The sequence below is a fragment of the Acipenser ruthenus genome, chromosome 28, assembly GCF_902713425.1.
Source record: "Acipenser ruthenus chromosome 28, fAciRut3.2 maternal haplotype, whole genome shotgun sequence".
Lineage (NCBI taxonomy): Eukaryota > Metazoa > Chordata > Actinopteri > Acipenseriformes > Acipenseridae > Acipenser > Acipenser ruthenus.
Window position 1 is genome coordinate 22,080,733 of NC_081216.1, and position 16,654 is coordinate 22,097,386.

The window sequence follows — 16,654 nt, forward strand, 5'->3', positions numbered from 1 at the left end:
TCAATAAATAAATAGGTAATGTAAATTATAATTGAAGATTGTGAATACCGGGCACTTTACCTCGAACAGTAAAACAAAGGCAAAGCGCGCAGCGAAGATGAGCCAGAACTGAGACGTGTAGGCATAGTCATCATCACTGCGGTAATCCTTGTACCTGGAAATCAAACACAATCAATCAGTCACACACACTGAGATCAGCTTGCCTCAGCGACTGTCACAATTCACTGTAACTTACTGTTCCCGCAATATCTACATGGTAACGTTGAGCACTCTGCTCAGAACTCTCTATTTGTTTCACATAATGGAAGTGAATTCTTACTTGCACTGGGTCACATTGTTGCCGTTGAAGATGAGCTGGCCCGGCTCAAAGTCCCTCCGGATGTTGTGATCCTTCATATAGACGGTGGACAGGCTGTTGTTAATGTACCCTGACATGCAGCTGCAGAGAGGAAGGGAAAGACGTGGTCCTGGGTTACTGGGAAGGGGACAAGGGCACACATTGCAGGGCAGTTCTACTCTCAAGGGTAAAACATCACTGTGTCACTTTTAATATACAGGTTCTGCCCAGAAGGTGCTGCATGTAGGGTGCTAGTATGCATTTGCTGAACTACTTCCGAGTCACACATCTGAGAATGGGATTATAATCTTTCAGTTCTCATAGTGCACAAAGAATGATCTTTTCAATTCCTGACAAAGAACTCTTCCGGCTAATGTAAAGAGGCATCTCTGCTAGTCACACAAGAGATCAAACTGCATCCTTCTCCATTGCACTTAACAGTACTAGACTGTAACTTTACACTAAACACATACTGTACTAATCATCTTCTACCCCTTTACCCAATCCCAGACTATTGAACGAAGCAGGGTCGCCGTGCACAGCTGCCTTACTCAATGTCCGTGGCTCCTTTAGCACAGGGTCCGTAGATGTACTTGTAGACCAGACGGGGGATGAAATCCGACGTGACTCCGATCACCAGCCCGTTGGCGATCACTGCCAGCACCCCAATCGCTTGCAGCACCTGCAGCCAGATCCCTGCAACCACCCCACCCCTACATTATTATTATTATTATTATTATTATTATTATTATTATTATTATTATTATTATTATTATTATTATTATTTTAAAGGTTTTGTGTGAACTCTATGGAGTTCGAGAAATTGCCCTGCCACAACTTTGGGAAATAAATCAATAATAAATAAACACATATGCATTATAAAATAGATACATAGATAGCAAACATGGTGCAATTTTGCACGCAGTGACTGAAGGGGATATTGTGCAGGGGCCATGTGACAATGCTCTTATGCTGATTGTAGAAACTGCAGGTGCCACTGAAGCCCTGCTGCCCTCACCAATGTCGTTGGTCTTCTTGCAAAACATCCTTCTCTCCAGGCTGACCATTTTGATGGCGTCCAGTCTGATCTCAAAGAAGTTGTTGATTAGAGCCAGTAAAGGGGCCAGAGGGAAGGCAGCCACGAATATAGTGGTAAAGCTGTACTGGATCACTGCAATGCAAACAGCCAGGTGGCAAAATGATCATTGCAGTCTGGCAAATATGACCATTGAGAATATCAATGCAATAAACTGGAATTCACAAGCCTGTAGAATGAATTGTAATACTGCTGATGCCCAGTAGATGGTAGAGATGAGCCAGCACAATACGGTAGTGTTTTCATGTGGCACAGCAATTCATGTTTGTCATTTTCTGTTTATAAATGACACAAGTTGCTGTCAGGGACACATGGAGAGATATGGAGACGCTGGCATCTTCCATTCCTGGACAGTGCTGTGATGAAGAATTATTATTTGTTAGAATGGAACCTACTCATTTCCAGGAACTCGTTGAACAGACTGAAGGCGTCGACTTCGTTCATGTGGTAGTTACGCAGCCAGCTGTCCCGGATGCAGTTTGACTCGCTGCCCCCCTTGGGACTCTTGTCCTGCAGATTGTGTATTTTGTAACTCACCCAGCTGCAGAGCGAGAGAGGAGAGCAAACAGGGATACAGCTTCCATGGTAACAATGTCAAACAATCAGCTGACTTTTAATACCTGGACACAATCCAGTGCTTGCAGTACAAGTAAGGCGTGTGTGTGTGTGTGTGTGTGTGTGCGCGCGCGTGCGTGCGTGCGTGCGTGTGGCAGCTGGAGAAGAGAACTGCAATATGAAGCTGAACGGTTCAAATTGTGTAAAATCTCTTGAGCAATAAGAGACACGAAACTACTATATTATAAATCAATAATACTATATCATTAACGAAACATGAAAAATGTTCATTTTTAATATATTATCTATGTTATAGTGTCCCTTGTAGATATTTTTTGTGACAAATCCGTCACTGTAATTGGCTGATTTCTTTAACATGATTTACTGTATAATGGGTTTAATATCCAGGGCACACAATTCTGCATCTTTACTTCAAGAGGAACTGTTGCAGATTAATCATTTGTACAAACAAAATAATTAGATAAAAAAAGAAAAGACAATATAAAAAAGGTCCCGTTTGCAATAAACGCATATCAGCACCACCTAGTGGTCAGGATACCAAACTGCAGAATTCATAGTCATGCGAAAGTGACCACGGTAAAGTTTTAAATGGGAAAACCACACTGACTTACGGGGACAAGAACTCGACCACGTTGCTGAGAGTCTGCTTGAGAACCATGATGACGGCCATCTGGATGAAGAGATCTGTGATGCAGCCACTGGGGTGGCACTGTCAGGAGGGAGACAGAAACGAGCATCGCGTTACAACATGCATTCCAACATGGCACAGCGAGACAGAAACGAGCATCGCGTTACAACATGCATTCCAACATGGCACAGCGAGACAGAAACGAGCATCGCGATACAACATGCATTCCAACATGGCACAGCGAGACAGAAACGAGCATCGCGTTACAACATGCATTCCAACATGGCACAGCGAGACAGAAACGAGCATCGCGATACAACATGCATTCCAGCATGGCACAGCGAGACAGAAACGAGCATCGCGATACAACATGCATTCCAGCATGGCACAGCGAGACAGAAACGAGCACCGCGATACAACATGCATTCCAGCATGGCACAGCGAGACAGAAACGAGCACCGCGATACAACATGCATTCCAGCATGGCACAGCGAGACAGAAACGAGCACCGCGATACAACATGCATTCCAACATGGCACAGCGAGACAGAAACGAGCATCGCGATACAACATGCATTCCAGCATGGCACAGCGAGACAGAAACGAGCACCGCGATACAACATGCATTCCAACATGGCACAGCGAGACAGAAACGAGCATCGCGATACAACATGCATTCCAACATGGCACAGCGAGACAGAAACGAGCATCGCGTTACAACATGCATTCCAACATGGCACAGCGAGACAGAAACGAGCATCGCGATACAACATGCATTCCAGCATGGCACAGCAAGACAGAAACGAGCATCGCGTTACAACATGCATTCCAACATGGCACAGCGAGACAGAAACGAGCATCGCGATACAACATGCATTCCAGCATGGCACAGCGAGACAGAAACGAGCATCGCGATACAACATGCATTCCAGCATGGCACAGCGAGACAGAAACGAGCATCGCGTTACAACATGCATTCCAGCATGGCACAGCGAGACAGAAACGAGCATCGCGATACAACATGCATTCCAGCATGGCACAGCGAGACAGAAACGAGCATCGCGATACAACATGCATTCCAGCATGGCACAGCGAGACAGAAACGAGCATCGCGATACAACATGCATTCCAGCATGGCACAGCGAGACAGAAACGAGCATCGCGATACAACATGCATTCCAGCATGGCACAGCGAGACAGAAACGAGCATCGCGATACAACATGCATTCCAACATGGCACAGCGAGACAGAAACGAGCATCGCGATACAACATGCATTCCAGCATGGCACAGCGAGACAGAAACGAGCATCGCGATACAACATGCATTCCAGCATGGCACAGCGAGACAGAAACGAGCATCGCGATACAACATGCATTCCAACATGGCACAGCGAGACAGAAACGAGCATCGCGATACAACATGCATTCCAACATGGCACAGCGAGACAGAAACGAGCATCGCGATACAACATGCATTCCAACATGGCACAGCGAGACAGAAACGAGCATCGCGTTACAACATGCATTCCAACATGGCACAGCGAGACAGAAATGAGCATCGCGATACAACATGCATTCCAACATGGCACAGCGAGACAGAAACGAGCATCGCGTTACAACATGCATTCCAACATGGCACAGCGAGACAGAAACGAGCATCGCGATACAACATGCATTCCAACATGGCACAGCGAGACAGAAACGAGCATCGTGATACAACATGCATTCCAGCATGGCACAGCGAGACAGAAACGAGCATCGCGATACAACATGCATTCCAGCATGGCACAGCGAGACAGAAACGAGCATCGCGATACAACATGCATTCCAACATGGCACAGCGAGACAGAAACGAGCATCGCGATACAACATGCATTCCAGCATGGCACAGCGAGACAGAAACGAGCACCGCGATACAACATGCATTCCAGCATGGCACAGCGAGACAGAAACGAGCATCGCGATACAACATGCATTCCAGCATGGCACAGCGAGACAGAAACGAGCACCGCGATACAACATGCATTCCAACATGGCACAGCGAGACAGAAACGAGCATCGCGTTACAACATGCATTCCAGCATGGCACAGCGAGACAGAAACGAGCATCGCGATACAACATGCATTCCAGCATGGCACAGCGAGACAGAAACGAGCATCGCGATACAACATGCATTCCAGCATGGCACAGCGAGACAGAAACGAGCATCGCGATACAACATGCATTCCAACATGGCACAGCGAGACAGAAACGAGCACCGCGATACAACATGCATTCCAACATGGCACAGCGAGACAGAAACGAGCATCGCGATACAACATGCATTCCAGCATGGCACAGCGAGACAGAAACGAGCATCGCGATACAACATGCATTCCAGCATGGCACAGCGAGACAGAAACGAGCACCGCGATACAACATGCATTCCAACATGGCACAGCGAGACAGAAACGAGCATCGCGTTACAACATGCATTCCAGCATGGCACGGCGAGACAGAAACGAGCATCGCGATACAACATGCATTCCAGCATGGCACAGCGAGACAGAAACGAGCATCGCGTTACAACATGCATTCCAGCATGGCACAGCGAGACAGAAACGAGCATCGCGATACAACATGCATTCCAGCATGGCACAGCGAGACAGAAACGAGCATCGCGATACAACATGCATTCCAGCATGGCACAGCGAGACAGAAACGAGCATCGCGATACAACATGCATTCCAACATGGCACAGTGGGTAAAAACAAAAGCATCCATTCAGGACTTACAAAACTGCAACAATGAAAGGATACTGCGCACTCTTACAGTACTTAAAAAGCTGACTTTGTATTACATCATCACCATTGTAGTAAGAGTTAGGATTTTTACATTGTCCTCAGCAGCGTCCTGCTGGAGTTCAGGGATTTTTGTTTCTTGTGGATTCAGGTGTGTGTGATGGAAACCATTGTAAATTCAAGCTGTTAATCTGATTGGATGAAAGCTACTCACCTCCTCCAGTCTCCACATCCCGGCTATTCTGACGTAGCTCCCTGGACGCCCATTAATCCTGACAAAGAAAAGGACATGAACCCATTATTAGAATTACTGGTAATGACCGTATATATGTATAAAACCACAGTCGTTTGCAGCAGTCTTACCTCCCCAGGAAGAAGGCGACATAGATGAGCGAGGAGAAGAGGGTGAGGAACTGGAAGGTGAACATTTTGACAGTGAAGTTTCTCTCCTTGCCTATGTTCGACCGCACGTTTTCTGTAAACACAGACCAGGGAATTATACAAGCATTCAAGCATTCTGCTTTCTGATTATCAACCCCAACCCAACAAGGGCACTCTGCACAGCCCAGGATGTCACTTTCTAGTTTAATCAAGAGTGCAGAGTCTCTTGTTCCCGTGCAAAAAGCACTGTTTAGTACTAAATTAAAAAGTTCTTGTGCCCAGTAATACAGTAATATTTATGTGTGACAAACATGGTGGTGCAAACAAAATCTCCTTATCAGAGAAATTAAATCTACCATGGCTGAGCTCTGTGCAGGTGCTTCATTCCTGATTGCCATGGATTACCATGGATGCTGAGCTATACTAGGGAATGCTATTCCAGCTGCTAACCAGCAGGGGGTGCTGCTGTATACATCAGAATCCCCTTTGACATGACAGGCTTAATGAAAAACAAGACAAAACAAATGGAGCTATGCGTTAAAAATAACATACCTAAATCACAGAGAAATAAGGCCACTTTTCTATTGACCTAGAAAAGAATTAGAAATACACGTTATTATTATTATTATTTATTTCTTAGCAGACGCCCTTATCCAGGGCGACTTACAATCGTGTTACAATACAAGTAATACAATAAGAGCAAGAAATACAATAACTCAGTTCATTCTTGTCTTGCACTTGAATTATATATATATATACACATACATATATATACTGTATATATACATACATACATATACATATATATATACATAGAAGTTTGATAGCTTGAATAAAAGCCACTCTTGCCCACCTTCACCAGAAGCAAAGAAGTTATAAAAGCGAGAGAGTGTGTTTGTGTCGCGACCTGGTGGCTCACCTTGTTCATGATGGTGATGGTCAGGTAGTGCAGCACTGCTCCCATCATGACTGCCACGGTGTTGGCGTGGTCGCTCAACAGCTGCCACTTGCTGTCAGACAGGAACACCGTCGCAATGACCCGGAACACCACGAGCGCCTGGGCCAGCCCAATGATCAGTGCGATCTGCGGGCAGCACAGACAGCACTGCAGCAAGAACACTTACACACACTATCTGACCTATTCCCCCAGTTTTTAAGGTCACTACAGCCAGCATTCAAATTAGATTGTGGATTCTTGACATGTAATTATTAGAGGGCTGATCTGCACTGCACCCCCCGGGACCCCAGCGCGCACTCACCATGCAACACACCAGAACCATGACCAGGATGCTGCGCAGGTACGAGTGCTGGTATCGATCCGGAGTGCAGTCTGAGTCATTGATCAGATCCAGAGCAAGCTCCTCCTAGGGCAGGGCGAGAGAGGGGGAGAGGGAGAGGGAGAGAGAGGGAGAGATGCTGAGCTGTACTGCAGTGCGCCTTGGTGAAAGAACAGCAAAGTGCAGTAAAGCACTGGGGAAGCACAGACGAGCTTCAAATAAATGCACTCTAGGGCAGCAGTGTGGAGTAGTGGTTAGGGCTCTGGACTCTTGACCGGAGGGTTGTGGGTTCAATCTCTAGCTAGGGGACACTTCTGCTATACCCTTGAGCAAGGTACTTTACCTAGATTGCTCCAGTAAAAACCCAACTGTATAAATGGGTAATTGTATGTAAAAATAATGTGATATCTGTATAATGTGAAATAATGTATAATGTGATATCTTGTAACAATTGTAAGTCGCCCTGGATAAGGGCGTCTGCTAAGAAATAACTAATAATAATAATAATAATAATAAGTAGTATAAGCTTGGGACAATTACTATAAGCTATAATACTGTGTGCAAGTTTACAATGGCGAGCTTGATAAGCTTCATGGCAGCGCTTCTGAAGCACGTCTGAAAAGGCCACCAAGCCGCTACCTCGTTCTCATCCCAGTTGTTCAGCTTCCACTTGCAGACCTCCTGAGAGCGATGCCTCTTCCAGATCTCCAGGAACCACGTGGCTGGAAATGAGAAGAGACAGCTGGACGTGAGCCTCCCCCTGCCTCGAACCCACAACCCTGCCCCTGGGAGACAGCCGTTCCAGAGCACTCCATCCCATCTCAGCTCTCAGTGTTTCAGGGGACCTCTCTCACTGTGACACTCTGAACCCACACGTGACCACACAGAACGGTTTCCTCTTTTGAGACAGCCCAGTAAATACAGCAGTAGTCTTGCTGGCTGAAGACCAGCTGGCAACAACCCAGTAAAAGCCGATCCTAAACGCCTGTTGCTGGTTCTCTGAGAAGTGAGCAGCCCTGACCCTGGGTCTCTCATCTGCACAGTATTAACAAAGAGCTCCAAGCATAGGGATACTCACCCCACAAGGCCATGAACATAGAGAAGAACACTGTGCCCTCATTGTCAAACAAATGAGTGACCTGCAAGAAACATGAAACAAGAAGAGCAGCAGCAAGTTAGTGCAAAAGTCAGCTTTTCTTGAAGGCAATTGTGACACACAGAGACATCAGTACATCAGTAAAATCCAAGGAACTGGAATTGGCATTGATTTTCAAAAATAAATTGAAAAACAGGAATTGATCCCCACTCTGTCCCGAACAGGGATAGCATAGAACTTGCAGGAATGCTGCAGTGCAAATGAGAGGCGAGAAAACGATGCTGATTTCAACAGCGGGTTTACCTTGGCGTAGGTGCACGTTTCAGAAAGCTGCCACATGAGACACTTGTCACACAGCGGGCACATTATAGTGGAGTTCCCTTCACAGACCTCTTTACTGTAAGCAGACAGAGAAACATCTGTGATCGCCGGCTGATGTATGCAGTTTAAAAAGTGCCCTGCATGTTTTTTAAAAGAGGTTGCTGGTGTCTCCTGAAAACTTTACTGGTATTATGTGTTTTATATACACGACATTTTCCATAAATACTGAAAGGTTAGGTTATCATCTGACTCCATGTACACCAGGACAGCATAGGACAGTTTGGGCTTTTCAACTCAAACCCCAATGCATTCTGGTAAGTGTAGTGCTGCTGTGAAAGGTACCTGAGAGAGGTCAAATGTACCAGAATGCATTGGGGTGTGAGCTGAAAACCCTATGATAACCCTACTGTATGGATAATTCTAATACATGTTCATGTTCTGTTCTCATTGCTCTATATAACTTAGAATTGCATTGACTAATATTAAAGGGCTGCATTAACAATATGCATTTGGCTGCATGTAAAATGCAATGTTAAACCCATGTTATTTGCACTTTACAAGAAGCACACTCAAGAGAAACTATGGCTGGAAAAAATGACAATTTGCATGTGTGTCAATACACCTGCAGTAGGAATGAAGTAGCATTTCTTAATGAAGGCTTTTAGCTCATTTGCTAATTCAATAACAGTCCATTTTCGTTCTTATATATTTAATAAACATACATAAGTGGGTTGCTTTCAAAGAATGCCAGTCCGTAGAGGAACACTATGACTCCGATGACAGCCGCTGGTACGAGCATGTAAGTGTACCATCCCAGCCACAGGAAATACAGGGCCACCTTCTCCCCAAAATACATCCTGAAAAACCAAACAAGACTTGGTTAGCATTCAGCTATTCAAGGGATTCCTATCCCCAGGCTTGTTCTTGCTGTTACATTTTGCTCAAATGGTCTCAGGATGACCCTGGTGATGAAAGGCACAATGCAGTGATGGAAAACTGCCACCATTTAAAAAAAACAAATCGTCTCTATTCTCGTGACCGTTCTGCCCATGTTGTTCGTAGCTGTATCTAACGTTCTATACTGCAGTCTCACCTGACTTCGTTAATGGGCTGTTGTTTGAAGCAGGCTGTCCAGCGAGCCCACTTATTTATAAGCTTCTTCTGTTCCGTCTCCTGTAATAAACGAAACATGCAATGTTAGAACAGGAAGGGAAACTTAAGCCCCTTTCACACTGGCACTCCTACCCGGGTCACAATCCCGCGTAGTGTGAAACCACGTACCTGGGTCGTACCCGGGTTAACCCGGGTCCCAGCGACACACCTCAGGACGTGGGTTTTGACCCGAGTTGAGCGAGACAAAATGCATGACGACCGACGAAATAACAAACAGCCACCCCTGCATGAAGGTTTCACTTCCACAAGGAACGTTTTAGTTTATTCTGTTTAGCCATATTTTTGTTGCTTGAGACACACCATGAGCCAGACTGCAGCAGGGATGAAGAAACATTTGCTCTAAATCAACATTTGGGCCGACGGTTCAATCCAGAGAAGCTTGGATGGGAGCATCAGTAACAAGCTGCTTCTGGGGCAGTGATACGCGCATTGTGTACTTGCGCCTGTCACCCAGGTCAACCCTGCTTTATCAAAAGCAGTGTGAAATCACGTACCCGACCCGTATGACCCGGGTAGGGTCCTGACCCGGGTAGGTTTCCGACCCGGGTAGAGCATGCCAGTGTGAAAGGGGCTTTAGTGAAAGGTCTTTGACAAACATTCCCACGAGGAGTCTTTCTCTAAATCTTCAAAGACATACGAATTGGGTAGAAAAACGCAGGTAAAATTTTCAAAATAAAAACAAGAGCAGACATCCGTGGAGTGGCAGTATTGCTTTACCTCATGCAGAGGAAACACAGCTTCAAAGACTTTCTCCTTCAGCAATGCATGCAGTTTCTCTAAGGGAATGAAAGGAGAGAGGTATTTATTATGCATTATTGTAAAGCACGCAGTAACACTCAATCAATATTGAATGCTAGCACATAATATTTTAGAAGGTGTCGTCTCCTGCACCGAAAACAAGCAACTGATGCAGGTTTTACAGCAGCGAGGACAATGTGTTGCTAGAAAGCAGCTGTCCAATTGGTAATACCCTCATGAAAGCTTACCATAGCAAAGTTTAATAAAAGCACAGTGACAGCATGGTAAAGCAAACAGAGGGAAAGCATGGTAAACCAATACAAATAACTATGGTAAACTATGGTGAATGCATAGTACAGCCATAGGAAAAGTATAGGAAAACTGCAAAATGACCATGCTAATTTAATTTACTGTGGTAAACTTTTGTAAAGTATAAAAAACACCCATCTGTGCCATAGCAATGTGATTGGCTCTTACTGTAAGGTTCACAGCCAATCTCAAACCCGTGTAGACTTCCAGTAGCCAATCAGACTGCAGAGCGAACACTCACCTCCGTTTCCAATGAAAGTGTTGTCCAGCATAAACTTGACGATCCGAATTCTGGAACACAAGATTTGTTGGGAAGATTAGCGCACTGCAAAGCTGCAGTGGCACCACACTAAACTCAAACTAAAGCAAATGCAACAGGGCATGAACCAGCGACCCCACGTGCCGCAAAGCAAGAGTCTTAACCACAATGCAGAAGAGCCGGGCTCGTCTGCATTCGTGGTTCTAGAGTTTTTAACCTCATCTCATCTCACGACAGGGGACAGAATCACACAGCCAGGGCAATAATAAGCTGTGCGGAAATCAAATTTTTTTTTTCTGCGCCTTCAAGCAGTGTTGCCAATTTAGCGAATTTCTCGCCAAATCTAGTGACTTTAAGGGCTGACGTGGCAAGATTTGTTGTCAAAAGCAACTAGCTACAGTTTTTTTTCCAGGACAGTCATCAGAGAATTTCAGAGATATAAAATCAGTAAAACGTTTCGATAATCCTGTATTGGTAACGTCCTTTTATAAGAATCATTGTCAGGGTAATTAAATGAAATCCAATAATGCCCCGCCTCATTTGAATATGCAAGGAACTTCAATGCTTCCTTTGCTTAGCAACGGGCTCAACAAACACGAGCTTGTTCTCTGGGGACACCAGATTTCACGTGACACTGCACCTGCATGATCACCTCGCCCCCCCAGCATTCCCGTGCTTCCAGGTTTAGGACTACACCACTGCACATGATATGGTTCCGTAACATCAGCTATAAGTTTCGCAAAACAAGAAACAGTGACCTAAGATGTTGAACATTTTACGACTAAAGAAATGTGAAGTATAAAATGTAATTATGTACTGTTTTTGCCTCCCCCTTCAATTTGTCGCCCTAGGCGGCCACCTGTTCTGCCTATATGGTTAAGCCAGCCCTGCACGTCACACACACAGCATACCTGGTGGGTGTTGATACCATCTTTTCCTCACAACAGTTATCAGGATTCTTCAGGAGGTAGGCATACTTTGAAAATATCTCCTGTGGGGCAAGGATGCCAAAATACACTTTATTCTTCTCCCTGAGTTTCTAAAAAACACAAACACAAAGACATTTGAAACCATTTTGGCCACAGTTCGAAAATCTAACAGCAGACACTTGACTTCATAACGCCTTTTGTTGTTACAAAACTGTAGTTTTCGTCTGGGCCTGGAGCAGTTACTGACAGTACTTTTTTGGCACAAAATTCATATCTGATCATTTGCAGTACAGTATTAATATAAAAAAGTTGAATTCCCTGCAGTATTATCTTCATAAGTCGCCTGCCTTTTACAGATTATACAAGCTATCAGTATTGTGAAGAAAAAAAAAGAACGCTGAAGAGGTTCGCTAGAGCCATGTACAACCGTATATTGTACAGGTCTGTTTTCCTTTCAGAGGCTGTATGCGGTGTTATCGTTACCCTTGAGCAAACCCCAAAGGTCTCCAATCCCGGTCCTGGAGGGCCACTCCACTCCTGATTTAACAGGTAAAATGAGATCATTCACTATTGGAGGTTTAATTGGGTTCAATTAAATACTTTAGAACAGGGTTGAAACAAAGACCAGGAGTGGAACGGCCAACTCTGGCCACCCCTGCCCCAAGAAATGTAACTGTGCAAAGCATAGGAGCCAGGGTGCGTCACGACAGCATGCAATGAGGGATAACGAAACACAGAACCTTTCATAACAGCCGGCTCTGCAGTATAGAACACAGCATGAAGCCAGGCCAGGGACGCAGCCGCTCACCTGGGTCTGATAGCCTTTATTCTCCAGAGTCTTGATAAAAGCCTTCTGCTTCCTGTCGTGCTCTGAGTCATCTGGCCACTCTTTACCCACCAGCACATAGTCATATTTACTCTAGGAATGAAGAAACAAACAAAATGAATGCACTTTCCTTGGTGTTGTGCTGCTTGAGGGCTTGATAAAGACGTTTTGAGTATAATATCTATATTTATTTCTTTATATAAATCCAGTTTTATACGTTATGTCAAATTATCTGGTAATACATTGTTTGTTGATCATTTTGATCTGAATTTTGAGCCCCTCGGTCAAACCAATCAATAATCAATCAGTCAGTAATCAATAATCAACAAATAATGTTCATACACATGGAATCAGAGGAGTGCAGTCTGTCTCCGTGGTGTGGTCTGGATCTCTTATCGGTAGCAGCTCGATGTTATCCTGAAATAAAAAACAAAACGCAATAAACCACTTAAGAGTACCTGATTATAAATGGCTTGTTAGTTTGGTGGTTAAGTCCCTTGAAGGGACCTGCAAAAGGACTGGGTTAGAGTGCAAGATAATGGGAGTTGTTTTTTAATCTCTCCTGGAATACTTCCAATTGAAACCTGTCCGGGAAACGAGACTCTGCATGCCCAATAGTGAAAGCATTACCATCCCACAGACACACAGAGCACATTCAAAGCAGAAGATCAAGTGGAATTCATTGTGCATTACAGGCTGGGCCTTCACAAAGAATCTTGCTTTTGCATTGGATATTGCTTTTGGTTTCCAGTAGTATTGCTTCTGTTTATTGCAGAGTAGGTGAAAAGGATTCCCTTGTCCTGCCCTGCCCTGAATCTTAGTCTTCAATTAAATCAAAGCTCATAGCTATACTTTTATAATGACAATGGGAGCCACTTCAATTTCGGTTTAATATAGGCCCTGGTTATTAAACTAGTATCTTGTTTAAATGTGTTACTAGAATGGGAAGTTCCAACTTTATATTTTTTTATTTATATCCCTGGTGAACTGAAGCCAACTTATTTTTTTGTTTGTTTGTTTGTTTTAGCTCATTCTCTTGTGTAACAGCATTGCTAGCCATTTAAGAAAGAAATGTGTCACTACACCTCACCCACACACAAACACACACAGACAGACACACACACACGCGTGCGCACACACACACACACACACACACACACACACAGAGACATTTCGATTGAATGTATTCAGGGCTGTATCATCGAGACCTAACGATTCTCTGGTGAAACTCAAAATATTTTACAGCAAGACGTTACAACATGTAACACGTTAAAATAGAAAAATATCCCAGGAGTAAAGAATACGTTATGCAGGACTTACTATACCCCAGTGAATTAACTACAAAACAAATGATGCCAACTAGCAGCTCAAGTTAAACAGTGTTTTGTTTATTCCGGAAATAAATAGTACATAAAGCTGACACCGCAATGTATTACTTTTTTTCCCATTCCTGTTTCTTCACAGTAAACAGCGGCCATAGACACGTTTTCATAAAGTAATAACATGAGGTTTACTTGTGCCTTTTTGTAGCTGAACAAGCAAACGAAAACTGAAATGTAACTTTAAACACTTCAAATAAAACAAACGTGGAAATGGTGTTATAAAATGAAGGGGCGAAACTCCGTTCTTGTTTATTGCATTCCACATAACAGAAAGTCGCAACAAAAAATATATAATATATAACACCTATATAAAAATCACTACACATTTCCAGCAAGTTGGGCTCTGTTTAAGCGAGGCATGTCAGAATGACGTGCTTGGCCTTTTTTTTTGTCCCATGACATTCTGACTAAAGCGGCGCAATGCATTTTTGCGTTATTGGTTTGGTTTATTGGGTGTGAAACATGCGACCATGCACATCGAAACCAAGCGGCTTAACCACTAATATGCAAAAGAGCTGGATTCGTTTGCATATGTGGTTTATAGCGTTTTTAACCTGGCACCACACAACGCTGCCTGTCACATCAGTCCCCCGCAGGATTATGACACACAGAACAGCCACACGACTTCACAGGCAGCTGACAAAGCACAGGCAGATGATGTCCCCGTGCGATGAGAGCTTGTGGATTCCCACACTCGCGATGACGAGGATAAAAGGCTCAGATACAAACAGCTGCTGAAGCCGAGTCCATCTGCACAGTGGGGATGCCCCGGGGACTAGATGCTGGGGTCCCGTTACTGTGTGAGCAGTCATGGGATGAAACCACCGAACCGACCAAAAAAAAACAGTTTCTATCCTGCCTTTGTTTTTAGAATAAACCGGTGAATTTAAACAAATCCCAACATGTTTTGCTTTTTGCCTACAGGGTAAGTGTGTTCCCAGGGTTCGTTTGAGCGCTACTTAAAACACAGCAGTTCCTTAGAAATGTTAACCACTGTATTTCATCCATGATTTTCCCATGGTTACACTGTGCATTTACCATATCACCCTGGTTTGCCATTTGTATAAATATGCTTTACCATACCTCACTATTCTGTACCATGCTTTCACTATGCATTATTACACTTTGCTATGATTTTACTGCGAGAAGCTTTTATAAGGGAGGACTGTACCTGAAAAGAGTAATTGTGAGTGAGTATGGAATATATCCAAGTGCTATTTTCAGTTCTGATCTCATTCACCCCTGAATAACCATTTATAATTATGAGCAATTGTTCAATTGTAAACTCAGGCATGGAAATAAGACTCCCATTGCTTAGCACTTTCCTCCATTCCAGGTTTTAAAATGAGCCTGATAAGCCCATAGTAGAACCAGGAATGGATCAAACCGCTATGCAATGGGAGTCTTAATTCCATCCCTGAAACGACAATATAATTTGGTGTCTGTTTACTAAGTCCTAAGTTTAGGATTCTGTCCAGTATACAGCACCATCACCCGAGATTCTATTACTGACACCTGCATCGCTCTGTGAGTCATTGCTCCCAATGCTATGTACTGTGCATACTACTGAAGTATGAGGTAATCGTTAAGTTATGTTATAGCTCTCAAAACAAGGTAAATATGTAAAAAAATAAAAATAACACATTTAAATGAGTTCAAATTAAAACACAATTAATTATCTAAATCACCATTATTTTTATTATTTTTATTATTATTATTTTTATTATTATTATTATTATTATTATTATTATTATTAATAATAATAATAATAATAATAATAATAATAATAATAATAATAATAATAATAATACATATGTGTCTTATTTTAGTTTACATATAAAATAAATACCCTTTTTTCCATTTGACAACTTTTAACAAATTGGAACAACGTGAAAACAAACCAAATAGTTTGTGAAACTAGACCGGCGTCAATTGTAAAAGAATAAACATGTTTTTTTCAAACGGTTACCCAGCAAATATAGAAATGATATTAAAAACACTGGCTTCTCAATACAAATAATCCCACTTCCACAAACACACAGTGTACATAGAAGGAATACACACACGTGCTGTAAAAACAGGCAGAATTTATAAATATTTTAAACAACAAGAGATAAATACATATTTATAGAAATACATACTGCTGTTTTGAAATTAAAAACCAGTCAAAACACCTTGCGCAGGTAATTCCCGACATCTGCCAAGGAGAGGAACGCAAGGAACTTGACTTGAGACTGCGCAAAAAAACGTTCTTAACGCAATTTACCTGGCTTCTCTGATTGTCCATATCGGGGTTCTTGTTTCCAGATTCCATGTCTATGCTCAAATGGGTAAACTTTCCCAGTTAATAAATGTAAACTTTCTTGGATGAACCCGAAACTACAGTCATTTTGTTTCGTTATTGGGTTTCAGTCGACTCACACCCTTTCTTACCGACTGCTGGGACAGTGGGAGAGTTTAACAGCAGACACTTCCGCGTTGTGTGTTATCTTCAATCATGGTTAAACATTACTAAAACCTGACACAGGTACAGTCGCAGGTATAT

At 43.4% G+C, this 16,654-nt stretch overlaps 1 protein-coding gene across 2 annotated transcripts in view; it reads right to left on the bottom strand.

Annotated features, from left to right (window-relative positions):
* The window catches only part of LOC117434447 (anoctamin-9-like), an 18,061-nt gene extending 1,482 nt beyond the window's left edge, over positions 1 to 16,579 (bottom strand). Inside the window, exons 1-22 of one of the 2 annotated variants that reach the window (XM_034056994.3) lie at positions 16,376 to 16,579; positions 13,070 to 13,144; positions 12,710 to 12,820; positions 11,884 to 12,011; positions 10,955 to 11,004; positions 10,384 to 10,442; positions 9,587 to 9,666; positions 9,216 to 9,350; positions 8,476 to 8,569; positions 8,155 to 8,215; positions 7,716 to 7,798; positions 7,059 to 7,163; positions 6,719 to 6,883; positions 6,352 to 6,388; positions 5,782 to 5,893; positions 5,633 to 5,690; positions 2,621 to 2,718; positions 1,829 to 1,974; positions 1,356 to 1,508; positions 889 to 1,033; positions 320 to 439; positions 61 to 154 (exon numbers count right to left, since the gene is read on the bottom strand). In XM_034056994.3, the coding sequence (XP_033912885.1) occupies positions 61 to 154; positions 320 to 439; positions 889 to 1,033; positions 1,356 to 1,508; positions 1,829 to 1,974; positions 2,621 to 2,718; positions 5,633 to 5,690; positions 5,782 to 5,893; positions 6,352 to 6,388; positions 6,719 to 6,883; positions 7,059 to 7,163; positions 7,716 to 7,798; positions 8,155 to 8,215; positions 8,476 to 8,569; positions 9,216 to 9,350; positions 9,587 to 9,666; positions 10,384 to 10,442; positions 10,955 to 11,004; positions 11,884 to 12,011; positions 12,710 to 12,820; positions 13,070 to 13,144; positions 16,376 to 16,423 (2,157 nt within the window). In that variant the 5' untranslated portion in view covers positions 16,424 to 16,579. The remainder of the gene's footprint in view (positions 1 to 60; positions 155 to 319; positions 440 to 888; positions 1,034 to 1,355; positions 1,509 to 1,828; positions 1,975 to 2,620; positions 2,719 to 5,632; positions 5,691 to 5,781; positions 5,894 to 6,351; positions 6,389 to 6,718; positions 6,884 to 7,058; positions 7,164 to 7,715; positions 7,799 to 8,154; positions 8,216 to 8,475; positions 8,570 to 9,215; positions 9,351 to 9,586; positions 9,667 to 10,383; positions 10,443 to 10,954; positions 11,005 to 11,883; positions 12,012 to 12,709; positions 12,821 to 13,069; positions 13,145 to 16,375) is intronic. The other variant, XM_034056995.3, reaches the window with a different exon arrangement.
* Positions 16,580 to 16,654: the final 75 nt, after the last annotated feature.